Source organism: Syngnathus floridae, chromosome 2, assembly GCF_059516105.1.
Source record: "Syngnathus floridae isolate MCC-2025c chromosome 2, RoL_Sflo_1.0, whole genome shotgun sequence".
In the NCBI taxonomy this organism is placed as follows: Eukaryota; Metazoa; Chordata; class Actinopteri; order Syngnathiformes; family Syngnathidae; genus Syngnathus; species Syngnathus floridae.
The window spans coordinates 8,675,302-8,698,182 of NC_142414.1; the positions used below are offsets into that span (position 1 = coordinate 8,675,302).

At 47.2% G+C, this 22,881-nt stretch overlaps 1 protein-coding gene across 4 annotated transcripts in view; it reads left to right on the top strand.

Annotated features, from left to right (window-relative positions):
* The window catches only part of zeb2b (zinc finger E-box binding homeobox 2b), a 49,035-nt gene extending 26,617 nt beyond the window's left edge, over window positions 1-22,418 (top strand). The window contains exons 3-10 of one of the 4 annotated variants that reach the window (XM_088362591.1): window positions 7,823-8,074; window positions 11,387-11,452; window positions 12,423-12,611; window positions 13,937-14,151; window positions 16,419-16,527; window positions 16,614-18,610; window positions 19,997-20,177; window positions 21,055-22,418. In XM_088362591.1, the coding sequence (XP_088218717.1) occupies window positions 7,823-8,074; window positions 11,387-11,452; window positions 12,423-12,611; window positions 13,937-14,151; window positions 16,419-16,527; window positions 16,614-18,610; window positions 19,997-20,177; window positions 21,055-21,641 (3,596 nt within the window). In that variant the 3' untranslated portion in view covers window positions 21,642-22,418. Of the gene's footprint in view, window positions 1-7,818; window positions 8,075-11,386; window positions 11,453-12,422; window positions 12,612-13,936; window positions 14,152-16,418; window positions 16,528-16,613; window positions 18,611-19,996; window positions 20,178-21,054 lie in introns of all 4 variants that reach the window. The other 3 variants (XM_088362604.1, XM_088362583.1, XM_088362597.1) reach the window with 3 other exon arrangements.
* Window positions 22,419-22,881: the final 463 nt, after the last annotated feature.

A 22,881-nucleotide genomic window follows, 5' to 3' on the forward strand; every position in this document is an offset into this window, starting at 1 on the left:
TCAGGGTTTGGAAACGCACGCTTCCTCGCTCTCAGGAATCCCAGAGAAGCTCGCTCGGCATGTGGCGACGCAACTCCGGCGCAAGCCTTTTTTGTTGACGCAAGCACCTCCTTTAACTCGGCAGGTAAATTGTTCATTAGCGCCGAGGTAGCGGAGAACAAATAAGTCTGAGCGTTTGTTCAGCGGCGTAATCTACACGTCAATTAGCCTGCAGAGCTAATTAGCGCCTCGCCGGCACCCGAGTACCTGAGCGCCGCTTTCAATCCGCTGATCAAAAACAGCAGGATTGACAGAAACACGGGGCGGCTGAACCCTGGGGTAGAAGAGAGAGAGAGTGAGAGAGAGAGAGAGAGCGTTTGTTTTGCAGCACATCACGCCAGTGCAGCTGCTCAATTATGTAAGCGCTCATCTGAGCAAGCAGGGAATTTCGTCGCCCGCGACAGCCGACCGGCTAACAATGAGGGCACCTCGCAAAGGGTTAAAGATCCAATGTGGTAACTGTTGTTGCGGCAAAGTGCGATGTTCAGCTCTGACGTGATCAAACGGGAGCTCGCATTAGGGGTCGTAACCTTAAACATGCTGGCTGTCTTATTAAGGTGAGCTCAAAGAGCCCCAGGTGTCCCACCTCCTCCGTCACGCCACGCTGTCATTAAAAGTCGACTTTCTCGCAGCTACAAAGGGAAGACAGGTGGATGATTTGGAAAAGGGAGAGAGTAAAAAGCAGCGCTTGTTGCCTCCCACTCACACATGCGAGGCTCAGGGGCCCCGCCCGGACCTCGCCGGTGTTGCTCGGTGCCGTTAAACCGAGATGGCGAGAGAGGTTAAGTCGTGTCACGTTGCCCTCGGCCTGCACCTGCCGCACCTTGCCGCTAGCTAGCGCGTACGGAGTTATTCAAGCAGCAAATTTCTGCAAAAATCAATCTAGTTTGCATTGTTTAAAAAAAAATCCCCTCCAGTGACACGAAATGCACGCCGAGCCAGAAACAAAATAACTCCGTCGTTATTTAGCCTTTTCCGCGGCTAACGTTGCGCTATAGCTAACCAGCCGGAGGTCAGTTAAGAGTCCAGACGACCAAATGTGTGTTTGTGTTTAAAAAAAAATCCCCTCCAGATGCACGCCGAGCCAGAAACAAAACATCTCCGTCGTTATTTAGTCTTCTCCGCGGCTAACGTAGCGCTATAGCTAACCAGCTAATTTGGAGGTTGGTTAAGAGGGTCCAGACGAGCGAATGTGTGTGTGTGAGTAACAGATGTGATTTTACACTCTCATTAGCATGTGAATGAGGCCCTGGGCCGCCGCTTTGGCTCAGTCAATCTAGAGAGGAAACAGAAGAATCCCCGACCCTCATGTGGCCCCTCACCTGGAACCTTGCTCCCCACCCCCCATTTGGTTCAGTCTGTCTGATATCTTTAGTTCATCCCAACTCCCTGCTTGACTTCCTGTCCGCTAACACACACCCCATCCACAATGGTAGAATTTATTTTGCACCTCCACAACGCAGGAACACATTTTTTAGCGCTCAGGTTATATTTATGCAGAGATAAGCGGCGACCTTGCAGTCAGGAATGCAACCTTGGTCAGATCAAACCCGGTCAACAGTTTTGGTGTCTGAGAGAAAAAAGGCAAAGGATGGTTGCTCATTTGAATGCTCTTCGATCCCTGCCAGAATCCGAGCCGTAAACTTGGCATGGTGCGTGCCTTGCTCAACCTCAAATGAGATTTTGATTCATGGCGTCTGTACGCACATTGGAAGCTTCCAGTTTGCATTTGCTGGATTTTGGCATCATCTAAAGATGAACTTGAAGCCACCATTAATTCTTCCAAAATGGAGGCGTGAGAAACTTCATTTGTGTGTTTTATGTGGTGTGCTACGGCCGCCGTGAGATGGGAATTTTCATCCAGGTTTTGCTCATGGAAAGAAAAAAAAGTTGACTAATCTGTCCTGGCAGTGCAATATGTCAGCACAGCTTTATAATTAATTTTACAGGCAGCCTAATATATTTATAATATCAGATTGCTGCAACACTGCTTATAGATTAATTAATGCTTCTAATCAGTCTTGGAAAAAAAAAAATCATTTCACAATGATTGCGTGTGTTTGTATTTGCATATGCTTACATGTTGTTTATTTTTGTAGATTATTTTCTGCACAAAGCAGGCAGCGGGATTAGAGATTTATAAGAAAAGACAAAAAAATGAAGACCTTTTTGACGGTTGAGCATTTTTGTCTTTGGGAAACTTTTTTTTTATGCAAGTTGGTGAGAGTTCCTCTCACTTTCTTCTCGGTGCGGACTTGTACAGATATTTGTTGCCATTGATTCCTGGAAGGACCGTCAAGACAGTTGACATGGACTTTTTTTTTTTATACGTCTTTGGTTGGAGGTTCCTTGAGATTTTTTCCCTTTTGTCATTGCCTCCCTGCTTCCCTCCCGAGTAAATACACAAAGTGACACACACACATAGTCAGATGTCCACTCCCACATGTGCACACACACTCATACACACATACACACATACTGGCGCGCCGTAGCAATGGTTGCACAGATAAGCATGATTCATAAACACACAGTTAAAGCAGATGTGTTATCAGGGTGGCTCAAAGTGCTGCAAGGCTACACCACCTCTCCTGGGGACACACACACATACACACACAGGTTTTATACTCAAGATGATAAGAGGGCAGCGGCCATCAATTTGGCACCCCCTCAAGCAGCTCCGCGCCGACGTCAGCAGATTCCGCCGCCCCACTAGCGTGTGTTTTTACTAGCGTTGTCTATTTGGAAAGCTGGCCGTCGTGTCGCCATGTCGGTTCTTAGGTGTGTGTGTCTTTGAGGATACACGGAACGACTCGTTCACATTGTCAATCAATGGATTGTGTGGGCTTGGAAACTTGCAAAATGTTGTGCTGTAAACTTTTTGATGTCAGTGTTTGAAGTGTCTTTTGTGGCAGCATGTTTTATTAATAATGAGTAAAAGCGGCTTTTATTGTGGCGAGGAAAAAAAATGGACACTCGCTTCCTTTCAGCTCGTTGTTTTCTTACCGTGTGTACGTTTGCTTAGTTACAGTAATTACGAGCCAATAAGGCGGCTAGGCGAAGGTACCGTCGACGGGGGCTGTTTTTTCCTTGGCCTCCCTGACGAACATCTGCTGAGAGATTTGCATATTAATTAACCCACATTAACTCTAATTATTCTGGGAAATTATCAAATAAATTAAATTTTCTAATTTCAACCCCCTCGTGTTGTTGCTCCATGCATGTAATAGTACAGTCAGGAGGTGAAGTGGAGCTTACCTGAGCAGGAAGGAAAAGGTTTGGCAGTCGCCCCCATCCAAGACCCCCCCCCCTCTTTTCCTCCTCCTCTCTGCAGACCCCGGGGTCCTGAGGGCAGCCAGGGAAGCTTTTGTGTCCCCTTTTTTTTATTCTTTTCCTTGTGTGACCAGCAGGACGAGGAGGTGGGGCTGGAAATGGGTTGGGGGACATTTGTTTGAGGTGGGAACATCCATGAACTGAGGGAGGAGGAAAGGGGTTCATGTGTGGTGTTGGGGGGGGGGGGTGAGGAGGGGGCGTCGGTGGGCGTGCAAGCTAGCCGAGGGGGTTGATTGTAGTTATGGAAGGCGGGTCACAGATGGTTGGTCGATGCAAAGGTGGTACCACTGAGCTGTTTAGCAAACCTTGGCCCTAATTTAGACCCCCACCCTCCACACACACACAACTGAAAGATAGATACACACCAGTTCCCTAAACACACCCCCTGCCTGTTGCTTGACACATTAATGTAACTTTAATGGAATTAGTCGCCGGTGTCCTTTCTTTTGGACACCCAGTAAGTTATTTTTTTTCGATTGAATAGTCCCAGACGAAAACAAACAATTGCTTTATCTCAAAGTTGCATAAAGTTTCCAAATTGGATTGAGGGCACTTTTCGGCGTGGCAGCATCCCCCCCCCACCTCCATCTCTTTATGAAGACTGTCTTTCTCTCACGCACACACATGCACGCATAAGCCCACTCCCAGGTTGCATTTCCACTCGGCTGAGTTTTCACCATTCATCGCACGCCACGGCCCCACCTCCTCGTTCCTGCCTTCACTCTGGCTGTGTCCTTTCAGGGTCTTTGTTTGCCCACGACCTCCCTCTTTTCAACGACTCGGCCCCCTCGTGGCCCCCTCGTGGCCCCCGTGCCCTCATTCCCAGACCAGATAACACCAAATAGCCAAACACTCACTTTTGTCGGCGACTTGACAATTCTTTCTTCTCTCAAGTGTAATGGGAGAAACTTTCCTGGCTTGTTTGTTTATCTAGCGTTCCCCCGCCCCCCCCTTACCAGGTCGTAGCGTCTCGCCTTCAATTTTTTTTGAAACAGTATTTTCTTTATCGAGAAGTAGCCGCGGCAGACAAAAGGTCATAGCGAAAAATCCGCTTGTGCCAGCCGTAGCCACAAGGCAGCGACCTCGCCTCCACCTTGGTGCCCTCCCCCACACACCAAGGCTGCGTAACGCCACGCTACCCCCCCACCCCCTCCTGTATCTCGCTCTCAGCTATCCAGGTGATCCGCTTGGCTCACATTCATGAGACAGCCAGCGAGCGCGAGCAGTTACGGTCCAATAGGGAGAATGTCCGGGCTCATTATCGGCGTAGGAGGCCAAGTGTGTCACCCGAAGCTAAGCCTCGACACTCGGCTAAAGAGTCAGCCGGGGTTAGCATTACAGCGTGGGTGTTAGTCATTCCACCTCGCGGCCATCACCTCTTACCGCCGCCCCGTGAGAAGGAAGAGCGCTCTGGCTCTCTCCCGAGCAGGAAAGGCGATCTCCTCGCGGCGCTTAACGCTACCTTGGGATGCTTAAATGAATGTGATTATCATTGTTAGCGCTGCCGAGCGCAGGTGCGGCACCTCTGAACTCGGCGCCTGGGAGGAAAGCGCTCACCTGATGGGGAAGCTTGCTGATCTTTGGCTTTTAAAAAAAAAAAAAAGTTGCATCGCACACGTGATTCCGTACTTTTGATCGGGTTAAACGAGCATGTTAACTCATTCGGTGCCATTGATGGTTATAGACGTCAAAGATGGTAACTGGGGTGGAAGTGAATGAGTTTAAGCAAACTCATTTTTGTCACAGAGTCATAGTTTTCCTCAGAGGGTCATGATGATTGTCAACATCTGTTCAAAGATTTTAAAAAGACAAATGGTTCTAAAAATTGCAAGCAATATCTCTTTTGTTTGAGAGATTTGTCATTTTAGTAATGACACAAAGCCGATGCAAAATTTGTCTTCGCGGGCCACATAAAATGATGTGCCGGGCCGTATCTGGCCCCCCAGGCCTTGGATTTGACACCTATGAGTTAAAGAATTGATGGCTGTGGATTTCAGCAAGTGGCAGCCCAACTGTGCTTGATGAGTGGCGCTTCAAACTTTCTGTCCTTATTTGACGCCTTTTCTTGATACATCTTTATTAAAAAAAAAATGAGAAGAATGAAACAAACTGTCAGCGTCACCGCCCTAATCAATAGCGTAGCAGCACTCCACTTACAAGAGAGCCGCTAATGGCGATCTCGTGAAAGCCCCGTGTCAGAAACGGCAACAGTTAGGCCGAATTAGCGGCGCGGCCGCGCAGGTAACGCTCGTCGCCGTTTTGACACCGAGGTACGACGAGCGTAAACATCATTGTCTTGGCCGCCACAAAAGGATGATAAAGCGGGTGACAAAATGACGGCCTGCGAAATGTTGCTAGGTTAGAATTACTTTGTTGCGCGGCACAATGGCGGCGGCTGAGCGACTCGTCAGCCGTGGCACCTTAACAAAGGCGTCTTTCTACACGTTAGCGGCGCATGTCGTGCCTTGACAAGCTCCCTCGACGCCAACAGACAGCTGACGCTCGGGGAAGATGGCACTGGCTGTAGTTTGGCAAGACAGTTGGCCGCCCCCGTGCAGCAGCCGACACAAAGTGGTGACGAAAATAAATGAAAGCGCCACTTTTCTTCTCCTCACTGAAAGTTTTGTTATATAGAAGGTGGGCGGCGCCCCACCTTCCACACGTGGGAGTGGAAGTCAGCGGCGCAACAAAGAGATGTTCCCTCGTTCCTTTTAGCGCCACACAATAGACCCCTTTCGCAACCTTTCTAACCTAGCCGCCCTTTCCATAATGTCATTCACAGGCTGTCACGGAAATTTGCATGCCTCGATCGGGGTCCGCGGCGGCAAGCCGATCGAGCCTTCCGGCTTGCTTTTGTTCTAAGCGGCGAGATGTTGGCTGGTGAATTCCGTTTGAAACAGTCAAATTCCTCAAATGGTGTTGTTTTTGAGTGCTATGCAGTAAAGGCTCAGTATCAACCATGCCAAGGTAGATTTGGACCACCCAGGAGAACCCTGACCGGCCCAGTTTCACCCCCCGCCCGGCACCAATCCCCCGCAACTCGCCCCTCCCTCCCAGGTCACCACTGCCCTTTTTGTCATCACAAGCAGCATTACTGAGTCTGAACTTGCCTAAACCCTTGTGATCACACCTCTTGAAAGGGTTTTGTTTCCTCCACCGATTGGTATTCGAAGCAGGTCAGCGCAATCCCAGACGCCCGCACACCCCCACACCCCCCCCGACCCCGCCTCAAAGCCCCGTTTTCATTTTAATTTGCACCTGTTGTGCAGTTGTTCCATGTAGGCAAGTGTGGACCAGCCAGTCATACGTGCCTGGAGGGGGCTGCGGGAGGTTTAGCCTTTCATATGTAGAACGTGAACACAAGTGTCATGCACGGACTTCACCGTGGGAAGAGGCAGCCTCTCGTAGATTTATGAAAGCTCTCAAAATGTGAGAAACGTAACGCGACGTGCTGCCTCCTCGTGACTGAATCCAGGGACGGCCTAGCTTGTCCGATGGTGGCGACTGATCGGATGCCGTTTATGGAGTTCATAATTGTCAAGTTGTTTTGTGTTGAAGACAACCCCTCAAAATGGCCACTGAAATAATGCCTATCAATGATGAATTAATAATAAATATAAAAATAATATTTCATTGATTGGTTCATTTAAAAAAAAAAAAATAATGCAATCATTATAAAAATAATTAATAATAAAATACTACAACGATCCATTCAAATGTATTGAAATGACCAAATAAAATTCCAGGATTTTTTTTTTTGTTTACGTTTCAACACTAACAACAAAACTGACCTGGAGAAAAAAAAAAATGAAGGCACCTTGAACTGACCGCATGCTTTATCTTCAAGAGATAGTAAAAAAAAAACTCAGACCCTTGAAGGCCATCACAATAGTCAAAACCTCCAAAGATTGTGCAACAAAAGGTCAGAGGTCATTTGTTTGATTTAACAGGCTAATTTTTGTTGTTTAAATATTCATTCTTCAGTGCTCATTTTTCAATTTTTTTACACCAGGGTCATCCGTGTGTGTTTTTTCTTGAGCCTTGGGGCCTGTCTCAGTGCTTTTTTTTTTTTTTTTACATGAGTTAAAATTTGTATTTACGTTCACGAATGGCTTCCCCCGATGAGTCATCGGGTTGAGCCTTGTCGCCGCAACTCGGTTGTGCCGCTCGTGCTATGTTAAGCATCTGAAATGCGTGAAAGGTGCAGCACGCCGGCACGTCAGGCATTTGAGTGCGACTCGAAATTAGCGGCTATTTTGGCCCACATCGCACTGGCAGCTGTCTGCCCGTCGCTGTGGATCAAGTGCAGATTCCAGTCCTGTAATTGGGGCGGAACCCGTGACTCAGGCCAAATAGCGACGCGGGGCCTTTCGCGGTTTCCAAAAAGATGTCGAAATCCTCATTGGGAAAGAAACGTCCCCGCCCACTGATCCAAACGTCCTCTCTTTGGCAGCTCTCAACTACGAGAATGTGTTGGAGACCGGCTCGGAGACGGAAGAGGACGACAAGTTGCAGGTGTCCGAGGAAGACCCGCTGATCAACGGCACCGGTAGCCCGGCCAGCCTGGTCAACGCCGACGCCTCGCCGTGCGCCGAGAGCCACGGGCTGCCCACCAAAGAAGAGGAGGACGACGAAATGAGGGACAGCGGAGTGGAGCACATCTGGCCCGACAGCGACATGTTGAGTGCCTCGGCGGATGGTGCCGGTGAGTGTTGGCCGATGTCATCTCTCCGGTTAAGAAAAGGGGCGGGGTTACAGAAAGCACTCCTAAATACCTTCTTTTTTAAATTAAAACCTTGACACCTGGTGTAGAATTTGGTTGTCTCTAAGCCGCCAGATGTGCGGCCTTCAAGGTGAGCCGTTCTTTGACTGAACTCACTTAATCCGACCGGCAGATTCTTTATGTGCTCATGCTGCCGCCTGTGGGATCATCTTATACGTTGAGCCCCTCCCATCTGGTGTAGCCTTAAACAAATGGAGCCAAGTGTGGAGCAAACAAGTCTGGAGCCAGGTCTGACGGCGAGGCCTCCGTAGCGCTCCCCACCATAAATTGTAATATGGACGCCATTCAAAATTTCCCTCGCCATTTTGCGGTGCTTTTATAATCTAGGTCACATTAGCGAAAATAAAAACAACTTTTGAGGAGCATCATGTGACAAAAATAACCTCGAGACCCCCGATCTACTGCTCCCAGGTGACCCCCCCCCCATCCCCCACCCCAGCCCCCAAACTTGACTTATGCTCTTTTGTCAAACGGCGCTGATTGCCGGGGCGCCAGTCACGGATGCTTGAAAGATAAATACTTTTAATTAGGGGGCAGGGTAGACCCATTAAAGGAAGCCAGACTGCTGGAAAAAAAAAAGTCATTAGCAATCTTAAATGAAATTTTTATTTTTATGATAGCCATTTACATGTATAATAAGAGTCAATGATTCTTGGAAGCGAGTGACAGGAACAGAGTGCGGCGAGAAGTCATGTAAGACAGCGCCTTTCTAAATGAGCTCGGCTTTGCTATTCATTTCTGCTAATGAACTAGCCATGCACGGCGCCCGAGAAGTCGGCAACGTTCGGGCGGGCTTAAATTTTAATACCGGAGGTGGCGCATTTATTAGTCGAGGCAAAAAAAAAAAAAAAAGCCGAAATAACAGTTCGTATCCTTCAGGGGATACGAGGAAGAAGACGGTCGGGTAAATAAATCAAGATAAAGGATAAACAAGCTGTCGTTGCATACGGTAATTGTTTATTTGATAAAGACCCGCGGTGCCGTAATGTCTGTAAATCAGCCATGTTGCAATTCTCACATAATCTGCTTGTGCTGTGATAAAGTGTCTGACATATTTGGGAGAGCGAGTCAAGTTCATTAGAGTCTCTTTCCCAATCTTGTGGCTGCTGTGTTTCCCAGCCTACTCTTACTTTGCCGGTGCCTGAGTGTCTGCGCAGATACCTCAACACATAACTGAGTCCTGAGATAAGCTAGCAGCCCCACACACACATATCGCTGTCCTCCTGATTTGGAGCCCTATCAGGAGCTTCTCACCGGGCCTCCGGAAGGCCGAATCAGACCTCGTTGGCCTCGTAAGAATCTGGCTTGAAAAATTTGAATGTACTTTAATGGCGACGACGTCGTGCCAGCAGACAGGAAGCTCCTGTGATTCCAGAAGACAATCAAAGTCTTCTATCTGGCCTTGTCCTTGACATTCCTCCATCCCACAATGTGGCTGGATGCAGTCTTCTGGAAAGCATGACATCATTGTCACTGACAGGCATTTGCGCATAAATCACCTGATGCTCCAGCGAGCAACGTAACGCGGCGCCATATTTTTATTGCCACCGGACATGTCATTGCGAACGTTTTGAGGATTGTTGAATAGAAGCGTTTGCCCCCTCCCCATCTTGTCACGTCCAAATTTCAAACTGTTACGCTGCTCCATCGTGAAAAGATGCATGCAAAAGTCTGCACACCCCTTCTCTGAATATTTTTATTTGGGTTGAAGACGGCTCAGAGGCAAAACGGAGAACGTCCATTAAAAAAGGAATGTTTTCATAGCAAACAGTAAATATCAAACTGTTATGCTGCTCCATCACGAACAGATGCATGCAAAAGTCTGCACACCCTCTCTAAATATTTTGTGTTGTTGTTGAGGCAAAGTGGAGAACGTCCATTAAAAAAGGAATGTTTTCATAGCAAACAGCAAACATCAAACTGTTACGCTGTTTCATCGTGAAAAGATGCATGCAAAAGTCTGCACACCCCCTCTCTGAATACCTTTTTGAGTGGAATACGGCTCAGAGGCAAAATGGAGAACATCCATTAAAAAAAGGAATGTTTTCATAGCAAAGCGTGACGACGTGAGCCGGAGTCTCGCTCTTCCACGAGGTGTGGGCCCTTGTGCGATCCAACGCTGACGCAACACACGCACGGCTACCCCGTGACCCACAGCCGCACATTTTTTGCGGCATTTCTGGTGACGGCTTTCACGCCGTGTAAAGAGCGTCGGCTGCCGTGTCAGGACGTAAACGCCTCCCGCTGGCTTGCTTCCTCGCTCACCGCGGTGACACATCGCCCGGTGCCAGAGGTGGAGCCGCGTCTCGCTCGCTCGCCCTCCTCACGCCGCAGATAACACATGTTTTCCAAGGTAAACACTAACAGGGCAGAGAGGAGGAGCAGTAAATCCCACTGGTCATCCCCTTGCGTCAGGGCAAAAGAATGCAGCCAAATTTGATTAGCCAAAGCAAACACGGCCCGTGAGGACACGCACATGTGCTGAAATCCGAGCCGTGTGGGTATATTTCAATCTGTTGCTCTTGATTTATGCCACTAAAAAGACGGTTATTCTCAAGCTGCGGTTCTGATGCCGCTTGGCAGACATGTGATTTCAAAAAAAAAAAATGTCTCCAGAAGCCAGCGAGTGGGGGCGTTCACAGCATCAAGTCCATTGTCGGCTAAAAATACAAAAAAAAAGCCACTTTGCTTCTGGCTTTTGTGCGAGGAAACATTAAGCATCGACTGGCTCCGCCTCTTCCTGTGGCGTGAAGAGTGACATCAGACGGTGGCGCCTCGTGACAAAGTGAGGCACAAAACACGGCCTTCTTGGAAGAAAGTTCATTTCCAATGAAGATGCACAGAGTGCAATCGGGTTGTGGGTTGGCCGTCTTTGACAGCAAAGGCGGTAACGCAACTCTTCATTTGCGGTGGCGAGTTGTGTTATTTTTAGTGCACCGTCGCTGCGTGTAACAGCTTTGGAGGAAAACATGTCACAAAGGAGACAAAATGCAGAGCGCGGCGGCATCACAGTCGGGGCGTAATGAGCTCAAGCCACATGTTGGCTCAAGCTCAACAATTGCTCAGGTGGATATCACGTTTAGTCGCAGCTTGTTGTCATGTGAAAGGTAAATACGTGGCCGTCTGGCTGGCCTGATAGGATTCATTGAGCGGGATGAGCAAAGCGCCGCACCTTCAACGTCTCATCTTGCACTCACTCCGCCCTCTTTGTCCCCCCCCCACCCTTCTGTGCAGATGAAATCAAAGATTTCGACACTTTGGGCCCCGATACCACTTTGCAAATAGCTGGAAACGGTACAGGTGAGTTACTCGGTTTATTGCCCCTTGTTTACAACTTTTGAAACACTTTGTGTTGATAAACAACAACAAATAAAATGTTCACATGTTCATAATGTGATGCTCACACACAATGTCCTTGAGGCTATTTGGTAAAATTATTTTATTATCTTATTTTGTTATTTTATTATTTTATTGTTATTATTATTATTATTATTTTTTATTTTTTTTATTTTTTTTAAATAATAACATACGCTTGTCATTGTGAGGAATGCAATTTCCAGGTTCAAATATATCACATTTATCATTTTCACAAGTAGCGACCCGGTTTAATCAGCATGAGCACAATTCCAGCAATTAGCTCGGAAGGACACGACTAACGAATAGCGTAAATGATGCAGTCGAGGCTGCGAAAAAAGGATCCATTGGCACCGGTGACATTTGATTTTTTTTTCGGCGACCAAATCACCAAATATTTGCTACCTTGACCTTTTACAAATTGGCCGGTCAAGTTATGGCTTGAAAGCTCACCTTGACTCGCCATCCAAAAGGCTCGTTAGCCATAATCGATCTTCATTTAGTTGTCACTCACATGAGGACTAATGAAGGTTAGCAATTTCATGGTCATCTTGGCACCACCAGCCGCGGCTGGGATGAATTTTGGTTTGGCTGCAACCAAAAAAAATCTCTCCACCGGTCTTAAACGTGACTTCCGTGCTCTGCTACGGAAGAATTCAAGAGTGCGGCGTACGTCTTGGCAGTCATGAATGAATTACCCCGTTTAAGTTTTTCTGCCTCTACTGATTGTACGATTTGAAGTTGGATTTGGTTCCAATTCTTATTTTAGCAGTGCGGAATGACACGCAGAACCCATAATTTAGTCGTATCTGCCCGACGTTTTGCGCTATTCTTTTTGTGTCGCCTCACACTTGAAGCAAGTGACTCCCAAAAGGAATCTTATGTCTTGTCGTTTGTTCTCCCTTCTCGCCTTTAGTCAAGAGCGTCAATTGCACTTCAGAGTTCGAGGACTTTTTTGCCAAGAGGAAGCTGGGCGACAGTGACAGCCACGTAGTGAGCATCGCCGAGTATCTCCAGCGAGGCGATACAGCCATCATCTACCCAGAAGCCCCGGAGGAGCTTTCCCGACTTGGGACGCCGGAGGCAGCAGGCCCGGAGGAAAACGGTACAGCACTTTTTCACCTCTTGTTTTATTCTGCCGCCTCAACTTGTTTGTGGCCGTCGCTGCGTTAGGTTTTCAATTAGCTTCAGTTTGGTAGGATAAAAAAGAAAAAAATGTTCATTGTTGCAAACCTTCAGATTCCAATTTAAATGCACAACTGTATTTTTAAATGTGTATATAACATATATATTTAAATAAATAAATAAATAAATATATAAATAAATATATATATATATATATATATATATATATATATATATATATATATATATATAAATAGACATAAATAAATATGAATATAAATAAATATAAATAAATATAGATAGATATTTATACACACACACAAACACATATATATACACACATATATAATCATATACATATACACATATATCCACATACGTATATACACACACATCTACGTATTCACTTGTATACACATACATATATACACACATATATATATATATATATATATATATATATATATATATATATATATATATATATACACACGTATAGACATATACATATATATATATATATACACACTTGTACACATTTGTATACACATATACACTTACACAAATGTATACATACATTTACACACATGTATTCATCGACACATATTTACAAATACTTCATATATAGTGCCTATACAGGGCACAAATAGCCAGTACTGAAGCCAAAGTGTTACTATCAAAAAGATAGGACAATGCCTGGGCAATTGGCCTCCTGACTCGTTCCGAATGAGAGATGAGAAGCTGCAGCAGCAGCTCTCTCGCCCGACGCGAGCAGACAGCTGTTGGTCCCACAGATTTGCCGGATGCCACAGTGTTTACCTCCAGTCTCAAGCAACAGCTGGGCAGAAACCAGATAGTTCACCTCTGAAGGTCCCAGCAGGCGGACTGGGATTGAGGATTGAGCGAGTGGGGTCAAGCTGCAGACATGGCAAGCATAGGAGTGGGAAAGATTTGAAGACATGACAGCACTCAGGAACTTGCTATCCTGCTGTGTGCGAGTGTGTGTGTGCAGACGTATATGTGTGTGTGTAGTCTTCAATACCTAAACAGAAAATTCATAGGTCAAAAGCTTTTATGACATCTCCTGTAATTAAATGAAATTAATTCAATGATATTCCTAAAATACATAAATATATGAACTTGAAATGTAAAATTTCGTCCAGTAAGAAAATAATTTTTCCCTTCCAAGTCCTTGGGTGTGCGGCAGATTGCATAGATCGCTCCCATAGCATTCTGGGCAAGACGCCCATTAGCTGCCATTGATTGGCTGACCTTTTGGCCCGCTTTCCCCTCCTACCCATGCAGACCTGCCACCTGGAACGCCAGATGCCTTCGCCCAACTGTTGACCTGCCCCTACTGCGACCGAGGCTACAAGCGCTTGACATCACTGAAGGAGCACATCAAGTACCGCCATGAGAAGAATGAGGAGAACTTCGCCTGCCCGCTGTGCAGCTACACGTTTGCCTACCGCACTCAGCTCGAGCGACATATGGCCACGCACAAGCCTGCGAGGGATCAGGTTAGCTATTTCGCACACACGCACAACCTCCATCTTATCTGTAATGTGCTCTGATCCTCCGAGAAGAGAGATCATTTTTTTTTCTGATTGGCAATCATTATTAATTTTTCATGGCATTTTGAAGATGCGACTCCTTTAATGGTAATAACTTTAATTGAGGCCCTAAATGGTTTTTTGATGGCCTTCCTTGATATGATTTTGCAGCTTCGTGTTCACGATCCAGTGATTGTGTTAATTTCCAATTTGGAAATTTTTATCAGCTCCTTAACTTTGCTACTGGTCTTTAATGTTGTTCTGGTGACGCACACACACACACACACACACACACACACGCACACTGCATAATCAGCAGCAACATCTACACAACATACTTCAGAGATTTGTAATATAAGTGCGTCTCGTGACAGTTGACGTGAGTCGTCCCGTGAGGATGAAACACTTCCATTAGTCATGGATGTTAAATTAGAGCGATGAAGTTGCAATTTAGCTCAATTTGAGACATGATTTTAACATTTTAAATAAAATGATAAATTGGGCACAAAGAAATTTAGGATTTAAAGAGCTCAAAGCCGATATGGTACGATTTAGGTCCACAATATGGAATAAGATTGTATATACGAGAAATAAGAGAAATCATTTCTGAACATGTTGGATGGGATTAGACTTTTTTTTTTTTTATCCAAGCCAAAACTCAAAGCTATAAATAAACAAAACAAATTCTGAAGCAAATGAAAATAGACAGAGAGTTTAGGTTAAAAAAAACAAAAAACGCTACTGTCAGAAATGAGCTTATTTTTTATGCAAATTTAATCGGAACATCCTGGAAATAAAAAATAAATAAATAAATAAAAACAATTAAAAATTTAAAAATTAAAATACAACTAAGTAAATACATAAATAAATAAATACATACATATCTATGCTTTCATATCAAACGTCCCTTCAAGTGTATTCACACCAATGAAAATTTGATGGAGGCATAGTGAAGATAAAAAAGTGGTGTAAAAAAAAAAAAAAAAATCCATGTCACGCGCATAGTTGACTTGTCTCCTGAGGTCGCATGACAGCCTCAGGCTGAATTTGATGTCATCACCTGATCTACCAGCTGGATGTAAACGTGAGCAGATGGGCCGGCCCAATGCCTGGCCGTCCCAATCCCCACATTACCATGCCGGTGCCGCCGCCGCCGCCGCTTTCGCTCTCAATGGCCGGCCAATCGTGTTCAAGCACCGCAGCTCCTTCTGCTCCACCACTTGTGTTCACTTATAAAACCAACTGCGCTGTCAGCTTCTCCGTCGCTTTGTCATTTCCGTCCCGCCCGTCCCCGCGTAGGCGAACCTGACAACGAGGTGCATTAGCATAAGAAATAATGTACCCATCAGTAAACATGTGCTCTCGTATGTTTACAAGTCTTAATGCTCCTCCTCCTTTTAAGCAATTAGCCGGAATATGACTAATTAGATCTTATACATATGCAAGCGTTCTGCCGGTGCCCCGCCCACAAGTGACGGCGCCAGTGCATGAAGGCGAGATGGAGCATTTTGCTGGTGCCATTCACAATTAAGGGCCCAGAGTGTCTTATTAGCAGTGAGACTAAACTTTAACGGGCAGAGGTCCTCAGGGGGGAGAAGGGGGAAGAGGGGGAGGAGGCACCGAAGCAGCTGTTGCTGTTTGTTTATGCAACTCAGCAACATACGAGTGGCGCGGTTCTCTCCGGCGCTCGGCGGGTCCCCCCCTCATATCCCCCACCCTCGACTCTCCCTGCTTGATCTGTGAAGGTTGGAGCTTTTCTTCATAGTGTCCTGTGCACTACCATCTGTCTCTCCAGGAATTCGTACACCCCAGCATTTGTCGGTAGGGGAGGGGGCACATTGGATTTTTTCAGGTCTGGGCTCGGAAAACAATGGCCTCTCCGATTTTGGGGTGATCGTTTTCAGCAGGTTCCAGCTAGCTGGTTACAGATGATCATATGAGATGCTAGGAAAAAATTTCCAAAATGATGCAGGTATGCAGGGCGACACAAGACTTATTACAGGGGAGATGAATGAAAAGTAGATCATATCAGTCCCTCTAATGAAGGCAAATGCGCTAAATATAGATTATTTTCTGGGGCTGCCAAATTCTAAAGACAGTCGAGCAGGCAGGAAATGAAAAGGTGTGGGATCCTCTCTGTTATCGCCACCGCTTGTGACAGGTTCAGCGAGTGAATCATGCTGACCGCTTGTGGTGACGGTGCAGAATTTTAACAGCAAGTGTCTTTCCCGCAGCACCAACTGCTGAACCAAGCGGCCGGCAACCGCAAGTTCAAGTGCACCGAGTGCGGTAAGGCCTTCAAGTACAAGCACCATCTGAAGGAACATCTCCGCATCCACAGTGGTGAGTGGCAGTCTAAGAAGACCCTTGTTAGACGTCCCCCCCCCCCCCCCCTCAGACGACTTATCGTATCTGCTTTTCCATTCCAGGTGAGAAACCCTACGAATGCCCCAACTGTAAGAAGCGCTTCTCGCACTCTGGGTCCTACAGTTCGCATATCAGCAGCAAGAAGTGCATCGGCCTGATCGCCGTCAACGGTCGGATGCGCGGCGGCGCCATGAAAACAGGCTCCTCGCCCACCTCGGCGTCCTCCTCCCCTACCAACACTGCCATCACCCAACTGCGGCAAAAGCTGGAGAACGGCAAGCCAGTGAGCCTGGTCGACCACAACAACCACCTGAGCATCAAGACCGAACCGCTCGACTTCAACGACTATAAACTGATGATGGCCACGCACGGATTCGGCGCTCCCGGGCCTTTCATGAACGGAGTCGGAGGCAACAGTCCGCTGGGCGTCCACCACAACTCGACGGCCCAGAGCCCTCTGCAGCACCTGGGTATGCCCGGACTGGAGTCGCAGCTTCTGGGCTACCCAGGCCCTCTGATGAACAACCTGAGCGAGGTGCAAAAGGTCCTCCAGATCGTAGACAACACGGTGTGCAGGCAGAAAATGGACTGCAAACCGGAAGAGCTGTCCAAGCTCACGGCCTACATGAAGGAACTGGGCTCACAGGTGGAGGAGCAAAAACAGGGCCTGAACTCAGCAGGGGGGCAGGTCAGTCTTCCGCTTGTCAATCACAACGGCGCCACCAAAAGCATCATAGACTACACGCTTGAGAAGGTCAACGAAGCCAAAGCCTGTCTCCAGAGCTTGACGGCAGACTCAAAGAGACAGATTAGCAATATCAAACACGAGAAAGCCAACCACATGCTGGAAGGTAGCATGGAGGAAAAGGCATCAGAGAACATGTTCACGCCGTACGCGTGTCAGTATTGTAAAGAAACCTTCCCGGGTCCCATCCCTCTCCACCAACACGAGCGCTACCTGTGCAAAATGAACGAGGAGATCAAAGCCGTGCTCCAACCCAGCGAGAACCTGATGCCCAACAAGCATATCTTCATGGAGAAGAACGCTCATCTGACATCTTCCATTTTGACCGAAAAGGGAATGGCGGGTTCCCTTCACCCCTACAGGGACCACATGTCTGTGCTCAAGGCGTATTTCGCCATGAACATGGAGCCCAACTCCGAAGAGCTGCTCAAGATTTCCATTGCCGTCGGCCTTCCTCAGGAATTCGTTAAGCAGTGGTTTGATCAGCGGAAGATGTTTCCATACGGTAGCAGCAGAACGCCGCCGCCGCTCGAGCACAAGAACAACGCGGAAATGCTTGTGGGTAGCAACAACCGCCACAGTCCCCCCAAAGACCCTCTGGCGGCGCGGTCGCCCATGTCTCTAATCAAACCGGGGGACCGCATCACATCTCCAGCCATCGCCGAGCTCCACAACAACTGTGACAACTCCCTCAGACATTTGAAAAACCACCAATTTGGCGACGCCAAACCCACAGGTGACAAGTTGGACCATTCCCGCAGCAACACTCCGTCACCTCTCAACCTGTCGTCCACCTCCTCCAAACATTCGCACAGCAGTTCGTACACCCCCAACAGCCTGGTGTCGGAGGACCTGCAAGCCGAGCCGCTGGACCTTTCTCTCCCGCGACTCATCAAGGAACCTAAGCACGCGTTGACGGTGAAGAGCCGACCCAAAGTCAACAGCGTCTCCGTCGAGCTTAGCGGGGTCCCTTCGCCGCGTGAGCACTTTGAGGAGCCTCTGAACCTAGCCTATCTCAAAAAGGAATTCTCTGCCTCCGCCAACAACGGCAACCTGGAGAAAAGCACTAGCCCCATCTTTGGCATTAACCCCTTTGCCGCCAAACCCATGTACACGTCACTTCCACCTCAGACGGCTTTTCCGCCGGCCACGTTCATGCCGCCGATGCAGGCCAGCATCCCGGGACTCCGGCCCTACCCGGGTATGGAGCAGATGGGTTTCCTACCGCACATGGCCTACACATACGCAGCCGGTGCCGCTACCTTTGCTGAGATGCAACAGCGGAGAAAGTACCAGCGGAAACATGGTTTCCAGGTAAATAAACCACCTGCGCTTCGGTGACGGCTCCAGGCGGAACCAAATGAACGCTTATCTCTGCTAATTACAGCCAAAAAAAATGTGTTCCATCACTAGACTCGGTGTTGAGTCATCATCTTCCTGGTACCAAATTCCAAAAGCCCCACAATGTTTGCAGAAATAACAAATCCCGCCTTGAAGAACACCCCGCCACACCTCAGTCGCATTTTAAAGCGAGATTAGCTTGCGAGTGCACTTTAATAATGCACCCGTGTTCATTACCGCTGCATGCTGAGGGCTGTTTAACATAGAGGGAAACCATTTTGATGAGAAAAAAAAAGTATTAATAATGTTTCTCATTCTAAGTTATTAAATTAGATTTTAAAAATACAGCTACAGGCGTTTAGTTGGAATTGATTGCCGAGTGATAGCGCCGTCCCGTCTTCAAACATCCTCGCATTGTCAAGTTCATTAAAGGAACACGTCACACCTTGTGATTGTGATCGCCGCCGCAGAATGTTCTTCTCACCGCCGCGTATTGTTCTCCATCAATTCACACGCCACACTTGTCTTCATCATATAAAGAGAGATTTTACTCTTACTGACTGGACTGAAAGGAGAAACAATAGACCACCTTGCAAATCTCCGTTCAGGCCAGATAAAAGACTTTCATTGCATTTTTAGACAAAGATTTCGATGCTAACGTTTGGATAGCATTGGATGAGCATTTTTAGCATAGCACTCCTAACGAGATTTAAATGTCACTTACATTTAAATTAAATGACACCCAAAAAAATTCAGTCCCCAAGGTTGGAGAGTCCTAAATTGGATCAGGCCTACATTGACACTAATCGTCAAGTGCAAAAATTTTGCGATTCGTGTATCAGCCATCTAAGTTCTCGGGTAGCATTGGATTAGCATTAGCCCGACTAGCAAGATGTAAATGTGACTAACATTTAAATCGAATGACACCAAAAAAACTTCAGTCCCCAAGGTTGGAGAGTCCGAATTTGACACCTATATTGACACCAGAATCGACAAGTGCCAGAATTTTGTGATCCGTGTATTAGCCATCTAAGTTCTCGTTAGCTCCATCCTTGCTTAGCTAATTTGGGGCACGGTGCGGGCTAAATTCTGACCTGGCCTCTTATTAGTCCTTCACTGGGCACATCATTCAGAGTGGGAAAGTACATTTGAAACTTTTTGTAACAACTGTTTATGGAACTGTTTGCGTTGCCGGCGGGGCCTAATCGTTTAACCTGAAACGCATCACCCGTGAAAAGCGAGGGAACGAGTAAATTTATAAGATTAGGAATTTTTGTGTTGTCTGAATTCCAACCCCAATTGATTTTTTTCTATGTGTGTGTCCTCTCGTCTTCTCTGTTGTTCTTTGTCCTTGCTAAGGGCGAGCTGCTTGACGCTACCGCCGATTACATGTCAGGGCTGGACGACATGACAGACCCCGACTCCTGTCTGTCGCGGAAGAAGATTAAGAAGACTGAAAGTGGTATGTACGCGTGTGACTTGTGCGACAAAACATTCCAGAAGAGCAGTTCCCTTCTCAGACACAAATATGAACACACAGGTATATACTGTTCTAGACCCTTATTTCCAACCCCATTATATTTCCTTTTGTCAATGTTTGTATTGAAAATCCTCAGTGAATCTTTTAACTTGTCCCCTCCTCTTCCTCCTTCCTCTGTTGCACATCTTGTAACTTGCTTCTTCATCAACAGGGCGGACATACTTTTCGCTATTTGTTAGCCCGACGAGTAAAAGCGGTTCCTTTATTGGCGAGAGATCGCATCGAAGCCTTCAGAGCGCCGCAAACGAGTCTTTCTTATTAGCGTTAGCGTAGCCAGTTCCTCTTTCATGGGGTTGCATCATTCATTTCAGAATCGGTATCTCTCGTCTAGTGTTTGCCGATTCTGTGCGTCTTATCTATTCGGACATGAAAGCCGGGGCAGCTCCGCTTTCTCGCTCACGTCGCCGTGTTGTTCTGGTCCCCGCACAGAAGGGAAGTGGTCGGACTGGAGATTAAAAAACCCTTTCGCCTCGTCTCGTTTGCGAAAAGTTTCAAAGAAATAAAATGGCGGCTTCCTGTGGCAGGCATGCTATCAACGTGAACTTCAATCCTATTTCCAGATAAGCCCCTCCCCCCTCCCGAGTAGATCCCGCCGATTTCTCGACTCCTCAGCCGGCGTGTTGGCGACGCGTCGACCAGTTTCTTTGTTTTGACCGCAGGAGGGAACTTTCCTAATATCAGGCGGCGAATGCTAGCGCATTTTCCGCTCCCAATTTGAATAACTCTGGATTTGATGTCCCCGTTATGTCATTTTGCTCCACGCCATCCAATCCATCCAACTCTTTGCTTTTCCTCTGCTTTTGTGTGATTTGTTGTGGCGTCCCGCCCGTCGTCACGGCGCTCACGGCGTCCGCTCTTTTCTTTTGTGTGTCCGCAGGCAAGCGACCGCACCAATGCCAGATCTGCAAAAAGGCCTTCAAACACAAGCACCATCTGATCGAGCACTCGCGCTTGCACTCGGGCGAGAAGCCCTACCAGTGCGACAAATGCGGGAAACGATTCTCGCACTCGGGCTCGTACTCGCAGCACATGAACCATCGTTACTCGTACTGCAAGCGCGAGGCGGAGGAACGCGAGGCGGCCGAGAGGGAGGCCCGCGAGAAGGGCCACCTGGAGCCCACCGAGCTGCTGATGAGCCGGGCCTACTTGCAAGGAATGGCTCCTCAGGGTTACCCCGAGCTGGCGGCGGTGGCGGCGGAGCGCGAGGCCATCTTACGGCACGACGGCGTGAACGGAGGGATCGTAGAGGGACGCAAGGAAGTGGACCAAGAATACGGAAAGATGGGACGCAGGGAGGACGAGTTTGAGTTTGAGGAGGAGGAGGAAAGCAAGAGCATGGACACGGACCCGGACACGTTGAGGGACGAAGAGGAGAACGGAGAGCACTCGATGGACGACAGTTCGCTGGATGGCAAAATGGAAACCAAATCGGATCGCGAGGACGCCATGGAGGACGCCATGTAGTCGCCGGGGGGGGGAAAAACGCTTTTCTCCCGCTTCGGTATTCTTACCTGTTGGGTTTAAGACGGGGATGTTTTAAACCCTTACGTGCACGTGCCTGAAGCTTCCGGGAAGCTTCGACCGCTAAATCAATGAGGCGGCGGCAGTGGCGGCGGCGGTGGAAGGGAAGGGGAGGGGTTTGTGACTGAAGCTGCATTATGCAAACCCGACAAAGAATAAATACATTTGGAAAAAAATGTACAGACACAAGAGTGTGGTGCTAACCTCCCCTTGCCCGTCCGTGTTCCATAGTATTTATAGCACAAAACAGTGACTTGTACAAATTGCACTCCGCTTCTGTAATCACCAAGAAGAAGAAGAAAAAAAAAAGAAAAAAGAAAGCGTTGCCTATGTATATATTTATACGGGGTCGGAACAAGAGCAGCGGGGTCTGCGTACCCCCCCTTCAGCCCTTCGGTGTTTGTCGTCACCCCACCTTTGGTTCCGCCACCTGCAGCCGCACTGTGTCAGGCCTCCAATCATGAAGACTGTGAAGGAAACGGGGCAAAGAGGAGGAGGAGGAGGAGGCGGATGAGCTGGCGGTGCCTCCGTCTTAAGGGAAAAAAAAAAAAAAAAAACGGGGAGGGGAGGGGTCAAATGAAGGATGAAGCCTTTGAGGTGTTTTATGAAAAAGAAGAAGCCTTATATGCAAACCTTTTAACCTGTGTGTTTTCTGCAAGTGCCACCCTCGTATTGTGTCAAAGGAAGGTTACTTTTTTTTTTTTTTTTTTTTTTTTTTACCCACCAGCTTCAGTATTATGGGATGGTTTACCATTGTTCTCTGCGGCACCCGTGTCAGTATTAAGACTCTAGGCAGCAGTTACTTAGTTTACATTATGTTGTGCAATGTTTCTTTGTCAGTATTACACCAAACCTTTTTTTTTTTCTTTTTTTGGAAAACGAACAAATTGCATTCATTTTATTTGTAGGTCGGAAGAAAAAAAAACTTATTTATGTGGCCCATTTTATATTTCCTAATTTTATTTATTTCATACTGTTGTGTACAGTACTATAGGTCTTCAATATATAGATATATTTTAGTAAAAAGGAACATGGTGTTGATCATAGGGCAAAATTTACGTAAAGAGAGCATTTATTGTGTTTTGAAACATTGTGAAATGCGAAGTTTAATCTTATTTTATTTTATTTCCTCTATTTTCCACATAATGGAAAATTCCAAATTTGGGAACTTTTATACAATTGT